Below are 18,300 nucleotides of genomic sequence, written 5' to 3' on the forward strand. Positions count from 1 at the left end.
TTAACAATACTATTATATAACATATTTCTAGAGCAGTAATGTCACCATCTCTCTCTAGCCAACAGATGTAAACCTTATGTAGATACCATCAGAACTGTCACAGCCTCAGCATTGTTTGTTCCAACAGACATTTTATACTTCAGCATTACAAAGCTTATTTTTTTCTCTCTTTGATCAGTGACAATTTTTCTGCCCTTTGTCTTCCTAATCAGGGTCGTCTAGTTTTCACATAAATTCCATTCGTGATTACTTAACAATTATTGTACAATCATCAACCACGCCAGACTTTCTAGTTAGTCCTTGTCACATCTAATCACCATCACAGTTAAGTGCCAAAAAGCTAATCTACAATATTACCATTATTCAGTAAAGTCGCCTACTTTTTACCATCTATTGATTTTGGAGAAGTAATTTCAGATTTTCTCATTTGCTATAGTTGCAATGTTCAGGTGTGTTATAATTTACTGCCTACAGAAATCTCCTATATCAATGATTTCCTTCATTCTCATTATGGATTCCACTCGTTTTATATGTTTATTGCATTCTGCTTTAGATCTTTTATGTCTTTGTTGCTAGTTTGTCCAAATACAGCTTTTATTTTCTCAACAAATCTGTTCAAATTGATACGGAAAACTTTTTTTTGAATTGTAATTTTTTTTTCTATTTTTCCAAGTTCATTTATTTCTCAATACTCCAATAACACAGATGAAAAACATTTCTATTTTCCATGAATATTGTGTTTCAGACTGTCAAATTCCAAACATATTAATCTAAACAGAGTATATAACACTCTTGGCTCATAACTGTCCTATTCCAAACAACTTATGAAGTATCCACATAGAACTATTTAACCCACATGATACAGATACACAAGAACCTGACTGAAGCCATATACTAAACCCTATGACACAAGACTACCCACAGGTCCAGTACATGTGTATTACACCTTTGTACTGTAAGCTATAATTACTATATTTGATTGACAATTGTTCAATACATTTGATCTATCATCATAAATGTCACAGATATAAAAACACCTATTATATCTACTGTCCTTTATAAACTGGTCATCATTCAAACTAATTAACTCAATCAGGATAAACTAGAACTGACCAGTAATGGTCACCTTTTTGTTGAAACATTTAGAAACCCCCCAAAAAAGGGAGATAATGTAAAAATTAAATATCTGAACAATATGAACTATTTAAATGTATTCTTTCCAATCTAATTAAGCTTTCTACTGTTGTCATACAGCTTCAGTTCCTTCCTTTGATTTTGTCAGGTTTAATGGAGTTTTTATTTAATTCACATTGGTATTAGGTATTTTTGTTAATACTTTTTTTGGTATACAGTTGTACAGATTCATTAAACTATTTAGTAATATGGCTATTTAGAAAGATCCATCAATTTTTTTGCAGTATGTCCTGACAGAAAAATTTACTTCACTCTATGTCCAAATAAAATATACCTGTTTTGCGCCACAGTAGATTGAATGAAGTTCATACAGAATATAACAAACGTACATTTATTACCTGACTTTGATTGTAACATTATCTAATTGATGTTTTTTTGGAGTGGAATACTTCTAAATCTTAGAAATTACAGAAAACATAAAATTTTACAATATCATATAAAATATTCCTGCTAACTAAAACACATAAAGGATTACCATGAACAAAACTGGCCATTGCAGGAGTTATTTTAACTGTGAATAAAAAAAAATAATGAAAGCATTTTTATGAAAAGAAATTTATTAGTTTTATATTTTGTAGAGTGAAGATCCACCCTGTACCTCATTTCATTTTATTCTTTGCTTGAAGCAGATGTTATAAGCAATGATAAACATCCCTGTAACATTATATCGCTCAAACATTCCTTCTCTTAATTGGTTATTGTGTCTTGTCATATGAATGTTTGCCTTACAGTAAACAACATAAATATGATGAATCTGGACACACTAATCATAAGTCTTTTTTTTAATGACAATGTTATTTGTAAAATTTTACAAACAATGCGTGGAAACATGTCAATCTCATGAAATTACTACAGCAATCCCTAAAGTGTTGTTGTTAAAACAGTCTTCACTAAGTTATTTTAATTTGTTTAACTTCTAAAACAGATAAAATACAAATGAAGCAGGAAATTAAAATGATTTAGAGGGAAAGTTATCGATACTTTTTTTGAAGGAATATATGCTTTACCTGCATCAGTGTAAAATACTTTTTTTTAATAGAAATAATCAAGAGAAAATTGACATACAGAGGTCTCTAAACACACTGTATATGCATAACCCCTTTTTTTATTAGAAATAATTTTACTGTCTTATTTCAAGCATTTAAATCTACTGCACTATTACCAATTCCACATATTATCCTGAATTATATACTACCAGGCAACCATTTACAATATCCTTTATACAATTTACTTCAAAGTTTTTCATCAACTTTAGAACAAAGGAGTAGAGACAATTTCCCCTAAAATTGTTTCACTCAGAGGGTCAAAATCTAAAATTTGTCAAATCCTACTGGAAAATTGAATATTACCAAGTCTATATTATATACTTAAATGTTTCACAATGTTACATATTTCCATTAAATCAATACGTTATTCAGCTCTAAATGATCCTGCATATTGTTGGCATTTTATACAAATTTTTAGTGCAACTTTTGCAAAGAAGAATGTTGCTAGCCAAAATGAATTAATTCCTATCTGAAAGACAATATATGTTTAATATATATGGCGCAGGATCTGCTTACCCTTCCGTAGCAACTTAGATACCCCCAGTGTTTGATGGGGTTTGTGTTGCTCAGTCTTTAGTTTTTCTATGTTGTGTTTTATGTACTGTTGTTTGTTTGTTTCTTTTTTAGCCATGGTGTTGTCAGTTTATTTCGACTTATGAGTTTGAATGTCCCTTTGGTATCTTTTGTCTCTCGTTACTGATCATATAACTTTCATTTTGGTTAACAGTGTCGTTCTTGCACACTTTGGGAAAAATACTCAAAATTTGCCAAAATCATTCATAATTGCAGTTTTGGGCATTCTTTATAGTTTGATGACCTGTTTAGAAATAAGCCATAATATTGGAAGAGCCTTAAAGAACATACACTGGGTTGTGATACTATGGATTTAAGTAAAGATTGAGAGATTTTTTGAAAATGGTCCTGGTGTGAAATAAATTCAGGGGAAATGTGCGATGAACAAATCAAGTTTTACTAAAATATTAAGGAGAATAAAAGTAAGCAAAATTTAAGCATCAGCAGTCATATGGAAGTCCTGCCTTACATCCTGAAGGTCACAGGTAAAAAGTGAATAGCTATAATTAGCCAATATTTCCCAGAGGCATTAAAAGATAAACCTCTTGATTATCATACTATACCTGAATGGCAGTTTTTTGTTTAACCGAAAAGCATTGAAAAACAAAAATTAGTGCAAAATGGTAATAAAAATAACCCTATCTCAATGAAATGACAAAAATTATTTCTGCAAAAAAAAATTTTGTGACCAAATCCTAATCTGCATTTCGGTCAAACAGGATTCAGTTAAGGTCATGTCTGGTAATTATGACCATTTCCAGACCCTTGGACTAACCTGTTGTCATAGTAAACTCTTTACTGTTCTCCTCCCAAGTCTGAATAACCCACTTAATAATGACATGACTTACCTGTCATAAAAGTCCACTCTTATCCGGTTTTCCTCCCCAGCCTGAACAACCTTTTGGGTAGTACTTGTGACAACAACTCCATCTTTCATATATCTCCTGGTCTTTGTCAGGGTTCGGTACTGACTTTTATTCTCCTGGAAATAAAAACAAAAATACATTTTTGCAGATGAAATACATGAATTACCGAGAAGTGCATCCATCACTTGATCTACACATATACAATGTATTTATAAATATAAACAATATTATATAAAGAGACAAATCAGAAGATATACATGATATACATCCTTGCTCTGAAAGATTGCCCTATGAGAGTACAGGTGATTTATCTTGTGCATTAAAAAAACAGTAAATAACTTTAACTGTTACCAATTTTACTACAACACTTTAAAGATGCACATATCAATAATTAATGTCTGGTTAGTATTGTTTTAGGCCTAAATGTTTAAAAATTCAAAACCTAATACAATTGATAAGTTTTACAGCAAGTACAACTGAAAACAACCATAGCTATTAAGCTATTTCAGTTGGTATTTTATAGAGTGTCTTTCTATGTTGTGATGTTACACTATTGTTTCAGAAAAAGGGTGAAGGTTTGGTACCATTAAAACGTTTAAACCCGCTGCATTTGTTTGCACCTGTCCTAAGTCAGGAATCTGATGTTCATTAGTTGTCGTTTGTTGATGTGGTTCATAAGTGTTTCTCGTTTCTCGTTTATATATAGATTAGACCGTTGGTTTTCCCGTTTGAATGGTTTTACACTAGTAATTTTTGGGGCCCTTTATAGCGGTGTGAGCCAAGGCTCCGTGTTGAAGACCGTACTGTGACCTATAATGGTTTACTTCTATAAATTTTGACTTGGATGGAGAGTTGTCTCATTGGCACTCATATCAAATCTTCTTATATCTATATATATATAGCATTGTCAAACCCAGCCATGGAATCAGAGCTATGAATAAGGGAGAGATACCTTCTATAATTTCAAATGGTTTCCTACGTTTTATAACAGCAAATTTCAATAAAACAATATTCATATTTTTATAGCAACACCAAAGTACTGGGCTACTGGGCTATATAGTGATACCCTTGAGAACATACAATCCACCAGCAGAAGTATCGACCCAGTGGTAATAATAACATTAAATGATTCCATTTTTTCTGCACCAGAGGCACATAATGACAATTAACGTCTCATCAGTCATGTTATATATTAATTATTAATATAAAACCTAAAATTACTAATTGTTTACCAGAAAACTTTTTTATTATGACACATTTTAAATAATCTATCTGCAAATACATAACAATTTATTGGCATATAAATGGTGCAACAGAAATGGAACTTACCAACTGAAGCATTCATTAATATTAACATCATTCCAATACCTACATGAATCCAAAATCCAACCAAAATCTTAACTCAATTATCTTGAGCATTTATTTAAAAATGTTAAAAACAGAGATCCCTTTTCCTTAAAACACAAAATTTAAACAAATATAGTCATTTTTTGTTCTATTACTGTGGATATTTTTAGTTTACTATAGAATACACATGGTGTCAGCATGTGACCACAAATTACCACTTGCATCAGTAACTAATTAGATATGAAAACATTTACTTGATAATGATAACCACAATTGATCCAGAACCTACATAAAACAAACAATCTACTTAATATAATAATCTTGGCATTGTTTACGTAAATAAAACCACTTTATCATGGTTCTACAGACAGATTGCAGGTGCTAGTATGTCTGTATTACTGCAGGACTAGTGGAATGTAAAACATGCACTTCAATTGTTGATTTGGTTACAAAATTTCCTTTCATCTTACAAAAGTTGTATATTCTTACCATTGAATCAAAAGTTAAAAATAATTTTCCATTCCAACAGGGGTAAATTATTATGCTTCAGATTATTTTTAAAACTCCCCAGAACTACACAGGATCTTTGCTTATAAAGTTCTTAAATCACTTTGAGGCAAATTCTTTATGGGGAAAAACAAGAAGTTGAAGGATTCTTGTGCTTAGAATACCCCCACCTGCAACTAAACTTGAAAACAGAAAGTATTGTAGGTGTCTGACAGATCCAAGGATTTACGCCTCACATGTCATCAATGTCAAGCTGCAGACCAGATATGAAGTGTTTCTGTCCAGTAGTACTGGAGAAATGTGTGACTAAAATATTAAGCTCATTCAACTTATTGAAAAATTCAATGTGCATTGTATCTGCCCAACACGAAGTTGTTGTCAGACAGGTCCAGAAAGATCTCAAACCTTACAACCCACCACTGGTAAGCTGCTCACCAAATATGAAGTAGTTCTGTTCTGTAATACTGGAGAAATGTGTGATGAAAATATTAAGTTCATTCAACATTCTGAAAACTTAAAAGTAGCAGAGAAGAGGATGTAAGTGTTCAAAGATCTGAAAAGGGCTTACTCATTCTGTTAAGGACTTTTATGGGTCTATAATTTTTTCTTTCTCACCAAAGCATATTAAAACTTGATCCTCACTTGTATCAAAATACTTCAGGAATGCATGATTAAATTTCAATAACTTTTGAAGGACTAGTGCTTATTCAAAATAGTTTTAAGCATTTGAAGTCTTTGAAACATTCTCATATTGTCCACATACCAAATACCGGTACTTATTAACAGTCTTTAAAACGTTTGTGTATCTATGATTTTCATCAGTTAGATGCAATATGTTCTAACCATGTTAACAATAATGGACTTGTACAACTTCTTACAAAGTTATAGGTATGTTGTACTTAATGATCAATAATTGTGTCATCAATAAGATCAATCAATCAATGCACACACACTTATCTTGTCAGGGAACAATGTGACAACATACTTCCCTATAGCCTCCAGGGGTATTCCAATACATCAGAATATTGTACAATTATCATAGGCAACTTCAATTATCATACACAAAAAGCCATCAGCATCAAGTAATAAACAACAAATTTTCTATACAAAAAACAAAATACTGATTCCCTTTTCATCTAACGGATATCTATGAACTTCAAATCAGCATTTGAAGGTGTCAACTCTTGAAGTACAGTACTGTTATTTATATTCTAATGCAATATATGTATGCACTGTTCTAAAGGAGACAATCAGACAAATGTAATACATATGTACTGCATTAGAATAGTACATAACGTACACATATGTCATTTTAAAAAATTCTGCTGAATATTATTTTGATTGTTTTATCTATTTAAGTATGGTTATAACTTGTAATAAGCAACAGAGTATACTGTGGTAATGTTATCTTTACAATATGTACAAGCAGAAGGAAAAGGAAATACATTAAACTCAATACATCAATAATAAAAAGAAGCAGGAGCTGGGTACTTACATGTGATAGGGAAAATATATAGGAATATTTAGGGGATTCTGTAAACTTCTACAAAGTAATGGCCAAAGGATCATGTAGGCTATATTTGGTTTTAATTGTGACAGTGGTAGCCATCTTATTGGAGATTTGTATACTTTCAAAGTACAAAAATGTAGGACAATCCTAGACAAAATAGACTGAGTTATTTATTTGATTTGTGGATCAGAATTTACCTTTTTCATCAATTTTGCTGTTTATCAGTTTGAAAAATGCCCATTGCTGTATAAAATTTTGCTCCTTATGGATCAATTATTTATAGGTATCAAGATTAACTTTTTGGGATGTTTACTCCAACATTAAATTATCTAACAATTTTGATGGATTTGCAGTAAATCGTTACTTAAAAGTACTTTTGCCTCTATCAGATTTCCACTATTTTTTCAAGATATTAGACAATAATTTCCATTTTCCTTCAAAAACAATTTCTAGTCATGACTGCAATGTTGGATGATAAAATGATATATTACCAATAACAAACTAAAAAAAATCATGTCAAGTTAGATATAAATGGTTCATTAGTTTCCCAGGTTAAGATCTTTGAAACATAAATGCAACTGATTGTCAAAAATAGTCATTTTAGGGTAATAATCCAAAAAACAGTCAACTGACATTTTTTGTCATGTGACTTATTTAAATATATTTTGTCCTGCTTGCCAATATTTTAAAAACTTGGCAAAGGACAAATCATTGTAAACCAAAACAAAGGCCTTTTATATATTAAACTATCTGTTTCACATTTTCCTTTGTTGCTTTCTTGACAAAAAGAGCAAGCAATGTGTAAACCCTGACATGAAAACCTCTTGCAAAACATCTTGAATGAATCATCTTATATGAACATGCATAGACATAAATTATATACACTTTCTTAAAAAAAAACCCAAACAGCTCATAAATCTTAATAACAGAAAAAAATAAATAAAATTCATGCATTTTAGTGTATTTGGGTTTAATGTTAAGGCACATTTCATTAAAATTGATGTGTTAGGCTTAAGGAAGGGAATTCCCAAATCCCCCTTCAACCAATATACCTTTTTAAAGTGCATACATCAGATGGACAGAACAATAAATAACCCAGAACCCATGGCTAGGTTGCACAGACATGACAGAATGGTTCTACAACTGTAGGAGGAGTCAATTAACTAAAATAGGTTTTCCCCATAGTTCACCTATCCAACATCGTCATACATGTACTAGTCAGTTTTGCATTTCATGTAACCAACATGTTACCTTTCCATCCTCCCACCATCATTTAAATGGATTAAAAGGATGTGTGTCTATCATTGTTCTGATTTCAATGATAGAAATGTTTTAAATATAAGTTTAATATGGTGTTGTCGGTGGTGAAATATATAGTTACATAGATTACACTGTTAATAAGATTTCAATCAAATATACTCACTTTTCTGGTCTGGAAAAATAAATTTGTTAGGTGGTCAAGCAATTATAATCACATACATACATTGTGTAAATATTTCCAGCATTCCAATTAATATACTCAACAGCAAAAAAAAAAACGCACCACCTTTATTAATTTCTTTGAGTATACATTTCTATTTATTCTAAAAAAAAAGGATCAAAATGAGTTAAAATTTTGATACGTTTTTTGAGTCATTAAAATTCAATTCTGTGAAAATAAAAATTATTTACATCTTCATTATCTCAAAAAAAATTCTGCCAAATTCGTGAAAACTGAAGAGTGTATCTTTTCAACTAAAAACAACGAAAAATGTTCCATTTCTGAATCAAATTTCTTTCTCAATGACTAATTTTGAATTGACTTATCTGACGTTTTGATTTTTGACTTTTTTGGTTGAAACCCCCATTGTCACCACTAAAACATAAAATTGTCTTTAAACCATGGATTTATTACAGTGATATGATTGAAATATACAAAAGTTGCAAAAACAAGAAATTGTGAAACTACTATATATAGGAAGAAGTGGTGCGTTATTTGTGCTGCTGAGTATAGTTCAGCACTTATTGAAAAAGACAGCTAGACAGTCTGTATGAGTGAAATGAAAAATACCAGCCAAAAATAAAAGCTCAAGTTAGGTTTCATTGCAAACTGAAATTCAAAGCATGTAAGAAGACTATGTGACTTATAAAGTTTGGTGACATTGTGCTTTCATAAATAAGCCAGTTAAAGATCAAGCTACTACTACCACATCCACGATTTATAATCTGATACTTACACTTCTGTTTCTAATGTGTCCCTGTGCTTTATTTCTAGGTTTCCTGGGCTCCACGATGTCCATGCTATCCTCTGTATTGACACTTTCTGTGTCAGACTTCTGGTCATTATGACCTTCTTCTACATCACATGAATCTAGGTCAGTTTGTGGAACATTTGGATCATTTTTCTGATTTGATATGGAATTAATCATAATTTCGTTTCCCGAAGTGTCTTTAACACCTGTCACATGACCATTTACAAGTACGCTATTTCCTGCAGGTGGAACAGACTGTCCATTTATTGTTATTACAGATATATTTTTACCTTTACGTTCAGAGTCTGATTCTTTTTCCTCCACCTTTTCAGATTTTTCATCATCACTTTCAACTTTGACCTTAATTTCCTGTACTTCCATTTCGGGAGGAGGTTTTGTGATTATTTCTGTTTTAGGTTTATCCCCTGGCTGCCCAATTTCTATACGTGTCACACTAGAAAGACTAGTTTTGTCATTACCTATACTTTCACTGTCCTGAATTTGTTTGGACACATCACTCGTTTCACTTTTATTTTCAGTGTCCTGTTTCTCTTCTGTTTCATCTTTGACCTCATCCAATTCCAGCTCGATGTCTGTGACATCATATACTGACGTTTCATTCTGGTCGTCGTCATCCTCTTGTGTTATAACATCTTTAATGGCATCAAAAACAACAGCAGCTACGGATGGCTCTGTCTCTGTTGCTTTAATTACTTCATTAATTAGATCGTCTACGATTCCATCAATATCATATTTAATTCCATCATCTACAGGTTTAGACATACTTTCATTCTGTAAAAAAAAGATAGGTAAAATGCGTATCAACTTTTAATTTAATAGACCTCATCACTATTAGGGAATCTGTGACATTTGGCCTGTGAATCTGTGACACTTGAACTATTGAAGTAACACAACAATCACTTTTCCTTAGTGCCATCCGACATTCAAATTTTTACTGGAACCTTTGTGATGTTCAGTATGGCGGACAAATAGTGATAAGGTGTATTGGTCAACTACCAAATAAGTTACACAATGATAGGACTACAAAGCTTACTATATCCTGTGAAACTACATCAAGAAGCCCAGCCCTTACTATGTATCGAGGTAACACAACCAGTATCTCTTAATCATAAAAAAGCTTCTGCTAAAGTTTCATAAAATTCTACAAAGGTTCTATATAAGTAAGTGATGACTGAAAAAAAAAAAAAATTCAAAATTTTGCTCTGGATTCTGTCTTTTGGTCATGAAAAAGCTTGCATCCAAATTTTTATAAAATTCAAAGAAAGTTTGACAAAGTTATTGATGACTGGAAAACTTAAACCTTAGACTGTTACCTAAATGTTAACTGAAAAAAACTAAGTTCATTTATCAGTAAAATAAGGAAAATTTTTCAAAATTTTGCTCTGGATACTATCTTTTGGTTAAAAAGAAACCTCTGTTCAAATTTCATTAAATTCCATAAAGGTATGACAAGGTTATTAATGTCTAAAACAAGAGTGCACATGCTGAAATGTCTCGCCTGCTTTACTGACCATTGATTTTATGTTGATAGTCCTAAATATAAAACTTTACCACAAGTATCACATAAACGTAACATGATCCAAGAAAATGTGGTCAAGGTCAGTTTAACCAAACAGGAAATACATGTACACCTTAAAATCATTCCATACACCAAATATAGTTGACCTATTGCTTATAGTTTCTAAGAAACATAGTTAACCAGGAAAACTTAACATTGACCAATGAACAAGGGTCCGGAATTTTTTTTACACAATTTCGGTCATTTTGAGATGACTTAAAAAGTTGGGCCCCTTTTTTCGAACAGTCAATATTATTCACACTAGATTCATAGCATTAACGAACTTGTGTTGACTGTTACTTCGTATTTACTTCATGAATTTTCTTACCGTTTTTCTAAAAGAACAGTTAAGGAATGCAACAGTTTAAAATTGATTTGATTTTAATGACTCAAAATGGTAAATTTCTAAGACATTGGTAACGTTTCTTTGGATTTTGAAGACGAAATTAAAACCGGAAGTTTCACAAAAATACTAAAGTTCGAGTAATTCTGGATTCATTTCCGGGATTCGTTCTGTTTATCACACTGACAGGAAGTCACAGGACTTTTAAATATACTACCTTTAAATGGTTATGAATATACAAATAATAGTTGTATTCGTTTAATTTAGCATGCAATCAATTTGCATTTTACGATCATCTATCTATATACAAAGGATGAAGCACCCAGGACTTCTACCTTCTGAAATATAAAGCTTTTTAAGTAGTTAGTTAATGCCGTTGTCGCTGCCACTAGATCACTATCCCTATGTCTCGCTTTCTGCGACAGAAGTTGCAGGCTCGACAAAAACTTGAACCTAAATTTTAACGATGCCAATGCAACTATGGAATCTACATCTAGTATTGCTTTCCCCACATCAATTTTGCAGGCTCTACAATAAACTTTGGATAAGGTGAATGAAATATAATAATAAGAATCGAGTATAATATTACCTGGTTAGTATCAGATTTTTAATCACTGCTTGGTCCCAGACCTTCATCAGATAACGATAAGAATTGAGTATAATATTACCTGGCTTGTATCAGATTTTTCATCACTGCTTGGTCCCAGACCTTCGTCAGATGATTTATCTTGTTCTTCTTTGGCAATTTTCTGTGGACTTGCTTCTGGAGATCGTTGAGGAGATGCTTGTTTCTGAGGTGTGGTTACAGGAGACCGTTCAGGAGAGGGCGCTGGGGACTGTTTGGGAGAAGGTTTAGGAGACACTGAAGGTTCTGGTACCACAGGCACTGGTTCAACAGGCTTTTCTTCTTCTTTTTCCTCAATTTTCTTCTCTTCCACAACAGTTGTTTCTTTCTTTTCTTCAACAACTGCAAGTTCTGTTTTCTTTTCAACAACAACTGGTTCTTTTTTCTCTTCAACAACAACTGGTTCTTTTTTCTCTTCAACAATAACTGGTTCTTTTTTCTCTTCAACACCTGATATTTTCTTCTTTTCCTGTAAAATAATGAAACATTTATCTTTAAAAGGCAAGTATAATAGGAAGAGAGACAACTCGTGCTACACTTTATTTTCAATGCCATGCATACTGACACATTACCATTACATATATAACTGTTGTTTCTATATTTGAATTATTAAATACAATAAAAGTGCCTACAAATGTGTATTAAATTTTGGCTGTGCTATCTCATACAGAAACTTTAATTTAGCAATAATGAATACTAGATTTTTCTGCTAGCAAACAATTATTTTCTAAATATTTTCTAAACAAAATGAATAATATTCAAGTGAGCGGCATTGTTTTTTTTATTATTTTTTCAAGCGAGTGTTAAAAAGCATGCTGTTTGTATCAGAATAATATAAGGTTATAGCAAGAATAGTGGGGGAGATTGTCCAAGTAGAATATTTTAAAATTGCAATCTAAAGCTCATATGATATTCTCCTCAGAATAAAATAAAAACAAATATTAGTGCAATAACTCCATAATATCCATATGCAAAAAACCTAAAAGGTAAAAACTTACTTTGACAACTTCTTTTTCAGGAGTGGGAGCTTTTTCATGATCTGTTTCCCCACCAGAAGTTGATATTTCATCTAAATCTATACTGGACATATCACTCATGTGACGCTAAAATAGTAAGTGTTATTATAAAGTCAATAAATATCTAAAACAATCACAGAATGAATACAATGTGATGAAAATAAGTTAAATAACTTTTAGAGATGGTAAATGATGATTTTTCAAAGGTATCTAAAGGTACACATGTGTATTCTTTACTTTTATAAAAGAAAAGCAAAATTGTTATTTTTTAATTTTTAAATCACTTATCAAGAACTAATTCTTCCACTTTACGACCATCACAGCAAGTCATCTAGTAATATATGAACTCATCAATATAAACGTTCTCATATCTACCTAAATTGACCAATTAATTGCTAAATGACAAAGATGCAAGTACACAATTAACAATAAGACTTATGTAAACACAGGATTTTTAATTAGTTAATTTCACATGATTCATTGGTAGCTGATTAGTGTTCAGGAACAAATAAGGCATGCATATTTAGGACAGTAATATGATACTACACACTGCTGTGTACAAGTCTAACACACTCAGTTGGATTCTAATTGTGCTAGCGTACAAGGCAACAGTCTGCAGAAAGGCTTGTAATTCTAACCAGATATCTCATTCTATCTCCCAACCACCCAGTCCTTTGTCCATACTAGACTTTGTGCTTGGTGTTAAAGCAGCAAACATCAATTTTAGAGTCTATGGATTGACCTGAACGGGGATAAAAACTATGAACTCTTGCACTGGAGGCAAGCAACATATCTCCAAGGCAGTTGTAAATTTTAAGAAAATAAATGGAGAATGTGTCCATGCCCCCACTTGCATACAACATTATAAAGGGACATAACTCAAGAACAATAAAAGTGACGCTACCCAAATTTGTACTTGATCTGAGTTTTGTGGTAATAAGTATTGTGTAAAGGTTTCATAATGTTTGGTTGGGGCAAACTTAAGTTACAGAACGGAAACTAAAAATTCAGCAATTTTTCGATTTACAAAGGGGCACAACTCGATAATGATTAAAGTGATGCCACCAAAATTCAACTTGATCTGTGTTTTGTGGTAAAAAGTATTGTGTATAAGTTTCATAACATTTGGTTGAGGCAACTTAAGAGAACGGAAACTAAAACTTTTGCATTTTTTTCCATTTATAAAGGGGCATAACTCGAGAACGGTTTAAGTGACGCCACCAAAAATTCAAACTTTGATCTTTATTTTGTGGTAATAAGCATTGTGTATAAGTTTCATAACATTTGGTTGAGGCAAACTTAAGTTGGAGAATGGAAACTAAAAATTTTGCAATTTTTACCATTTATAAAGGGGCATAACTCTAGAACGGTTAAAGTGACGCCACTGGTAATAAGCATTGTGTATAAGTTTCATAACATTTGGTTGAGGCAAACTCAAGTTAGAGAACGGAAACCAATTTTGGGACGTACGGACGTACGTTCGTACATACAGACAGACAAGGGTAAAACTAAATGCCACTACGGCGGGGGCATAAAAACAGTTTATTACTGGTATCTTTTAGGTAGATTTGTACATATGTATGTAAGCATCTGACAAGTTATATGATAGTTATGTCCAACATGTGAAATATTCTTTATTATTGACATAATAATCATTTTGTACCTCATTACTGTATATATTACCTTCATTTCTTTGATATCATCTTCCTCAGTTAAATCTTCTACAGTTTCTACAACCTCAGCTTTAGATTCTAACACTAAGTTTAATATGTCACTTTTATCTGTGTAATCTTTGATAAATTTGTGCTGAAATAAAAATGTAATTTATATCAATATCCTGTCATCATTAAAATCATTTGAATATTTTGTCTGTCTGTTTATTGACTTTCTATTCAGTAAAAACAAGAATGTGTCTATAGTACACGGATGCCCCATTCGCACTATCATTTTCTATGTTCAGTGGACCATGAAATTGGGGTCAAAACTCTAATTTGGCATTAAAATTAGAAAGATCATATCGTAGGGAACATGTGTACTAAGTTTCAAGTTGATTGGACTTCAACTTCATCAAAAACTACCTTGACCAAAAACTTTAACCTGAAGCGGGACAGACGGACGGACGGAAAAACGAACATACAGACCGAAAAACATAATGCCCATAAATGGGCATAAAAATGGGCATAAAAATATGGTGCAAGCCTCACTGCTGGAGAAAACCAGATAACTAAGGATAATCATAAACTTTCATCAGTTTTAGGATAATCACAAACCTTCAACAGTTAACCAAATCTACCGCTAACCCATAAATTAAGTGCATCTCTACATTCATAACAATTGACCTGAGCACAGCTCAAACATCTATTGTATAGGTTTTCGGTTATTGTGGAAGATAGATTTTACGGTCACCAAGAACCCAGAAGTATTTTTTTATTTTCAACTTCTTATTGTATTGTTTAAAGGTTTTTGTTTCTGAGACAGATAAGCCGTAATGCTTTTGTTTTTGGAATAAACACATTTTCTACAAGTTGTTTTAATCTAACACACTATCATTTTAATAAATGTTGCAAAAGCAATTTCAAGTTGACTGAGTTAACATTAAATTTCAAAATGTATAGTCATAATGAAATACATGTTATCACTTTATATTCACTTTTTCATGGCTGTCATACAGAAGTCAGTCATTCTGTTGGTTTGAAACTTTTTTTTAAAACTACCAGTCTGCAATTTTCTGATGTGTTCTTTAATCAAACTTTGGATACAATGTATATATGATAATAATAATAATAATAATATTGACTTCTGTTAATTCAGAAATTATTTTGTGATTTTTTTGAAGAATAGACAAAAATGAAAGAATAATTATTGTGATTTCTGCAAAATTTGCATACAGATATATGTACCAGATATCAGAATGCAAGTTCTTCTTATTGCGATACTCAAATAGTCACATTATTCGCAATAATATAAATCTAAGATAATTTCTGAATTTACAGTATTTAGTGTCAGTGATAAAGTTTCTAAACAACAGGTTAGTATTAAAAATTCTGTTGTCTGCCTTCTACTCTAAGATTTATCATCTAACAAATAATTCTGACTATTCTCTAGTCATACCTGTAATAATTCTCCAGCTGTTGGTCTTTGTTCTGGGTCTTTATTCAAACAAATCTTGATAAATTCATTAAAACTTTTTGTCCTAAAAACAAAAATGATAAATATTTTTATACAAATTATATCATTGATTTTAATGTAAATAAACAAATTAAAATGTTTATGTTGCTTAATTCATCGAAATTGACAAAAATAAAAAAAAATCTTGGATATGCATGTCCCATTCCAAAAGACCACTTGGTTTAGTAAAAGGAGCCATTTATAAATGCATTTTTATTAATGAATGGAAAATAAACTTTGCCCATTTTCAGCTTTTTCAAATGAATAAAAGAACAGAGTTATATTTGATCAGAAATTGTTTTCGAAAGTGTCATTAACATTGATGATATAAACCTTTAATATAAATTTCATGAAAATCTGGCAAGAATTGTACACATTAGAGTGCTCATAAGGCAATTTTCCATACATTTAATATTTCTGAGGGTCATAACTCTTTAAAAATTGTAGATCGGCACTGATTTTCGAACTCGTCCAAGACATTGCTGATATAAACCTATGATATAAGTTTCATAAAAATATGGCAAGAATTGAACACATGAGAGCACTAACAATGCAATTTTCCATATATTTAATGTTTCCAAGGGGCATAACTCTTTTAAAACTAATTGATCTGCACTAGATTTTGAACTCGTCCAAGACATTGCTGATATAAATCTATGATTTAAGTTTCATAAAATTCTGGCAAGAATTGTACACAAGAGCGCTAAAAATTCAATTCTCCATATAATTAATGTTTCCAAGGGGCATAACTCTTTAAAAAATAATTGATCAGCACTGATTTTCAAATTCATCCAAGACATTGCTGATATAAACCTATGATATAAGTTTCATAAAAATCTGGCAAGAATTGTACACGTGAGAGCGCTAACAAGACCGGACAGACTGACCGCTGGAATTTCTATGTTCCCCTCAACGCATTGTGCAGTGGACATAAATATCAGGAACCACACGAATAAGAAATATGTTAAGGTTGACTTTTGGTAATGTAGGCATTCCAATAGAACATAGAATCAAACTTTATTAGCGATGTGTATGTGACTAGTGTAAATTTGCGAGTTTTCCTATGTTGTTTGCAAAAAGAAGCCTTCTTCATGTTAAACACAGTATCATGTACTTACAGTGTTTTAACAAAAGATCTATGAAGGTTAATAAAGTCAAATTAAAACTTTGTCCCGATCTATCAATTAGTGGTGCACAGATCATCAGAAACATCCCAAACATTGATGGTCGGGTTCCTTGATTTGATGATCATTTTACAACTCAAGAGATTGTTTTTGTGTTTTTTTTTTATGTTTTGACAGCTAAAAAGGGTGATTTTTGTTGCTCTGCTATAAATCATGAGAGCAGTTATAAAACCGAAACATTGAAAATAGATCTTATATACATGTTGTATGGTCAACATCATTTACCCTCGCGAGCATTGATTTCAGTAAACTTGTATTTCTATGTAGATTTATCAATCTGGTTTGACCGGTTTTTATGATAACCGACACAATTAAAGACTGTACGGATCATCAATCATCGGTCAAAAAATCTGATTGACTCCTATCACTACTATCAACACCATTAGCATTAAGAGTAATATTAAATGGACCTAATACCTTATTTTGAAGCATAAAACCAAAGAGACTGCATCTTGTCCTTTGTCATTTGTTTTTTTTGTATAGATGTAATACTTTATTTTGAAGCATAAAACCAGAGACTGCATCTTGTCCTTTGTCGTTTTTGCATAAGACAAGTTCCTGTCTCATTGATGTATAACCCACATCATCTTTCATTAAAATACATTGTATACAACTATGATAGTAGAAATCTAAAAGGGAGATAATTCAGTCGTATTTCAAATCTATATTACTCTGATTTTAAAAGCTTAACCTACCATCGTGATGGTCCACTTAATGTTGGAGGGTCTGATTTCTGTATCTTGATCAGAACTCTCATAGGATGCATGTCATGGTTTGGGGGTTCTATCTGAGCAAATTCTATCATTGTGATACCTGCAATTAAACACAAGAAATACATTTATCAGTCTCAATAAAGTTTAATTGATAATGATTAAAAGATGAAAAAAAGGTATTAAGGCAAAAATCTTATCAGAATACATTCAGCTTAATACCAAAATTTACGATAAAAGAGATTATTTTTCATTTCCTTTTGTTAATTATCCATTTTTAGATGGTGACGTTCCCTTGTAACCATCTTATGGTGTTTATATATCTCAACTTGTTCGATTCACTCGTGTATGTAACAATGTATTTGATTTTAACGAAAGAAATCTCTGTATTACTGAAAAAT

At 31.6% G+C, this 18,300-nt stretch overlaps 1 protein-coding gene across 2 annotated transcripts in view; it reads right to left on the reverse strand.

Annotated features, from left to right (window-relative positions):
- Positions 1 to 18,300, reverse strand: part of LOC127736085 (STE20-like serine/threonine-protein kinase) — a 64,733-nt gene that overhangs the window by 30,449 nt on the left and 15,984 nt on the right. For both annotated transcript variants that reach the window (XM_052246591.1, XM_052246592.1), the window contains 7 exons: positions 17,885 to 18,002; positions 15,949 to 16,030; positions 14,521 to 14,643; positions 12,820 to 12,924; positions 11,865 to 12,290; positions 9,260 to 10,066; positions 3,662 to 3,795 (listed from right to left, as the gene is read on the reverse strand). In XM_052246591.1, the coding sequence (XP_052102551.1) occupies positions 3,662 to 3,795; positions 9,260 to 10,066; positions 11,865 to 12,290; positions 12,820 to 12,924; positions 14,521 to 14,643; positions 15,949 to 16,030; positions 17,885 to 18,002 (1,795 nt within the window). The remainder of the gene's footprint in view (positions 1 to 3,661; positions 3,796 to 9,259; positions 10,067 to 11,864; positions 12,291 to 12,819; positions 12,925 to 14,520; positions 14,644 to 15,948; positions 16,031 to 17,884; positions 18,003 to 18,300) is intronic.

Source organism: Mytilus californianus, unplaced genomic scaffold (assembly GCF_021869535.1).
Source record: "Mytilus californianus isolate M0D057914Y unplaced genomic scaffold, xbMytCali1.0.p SCAF_3, whole genome shotgun sequence".
Classification (NCBI taxonomy): Eukaryota; Metazoa; Mollusca; class Bivalvia; order Mytilida; family Mytilidae; genus Mytilus; species Mytilus californianus.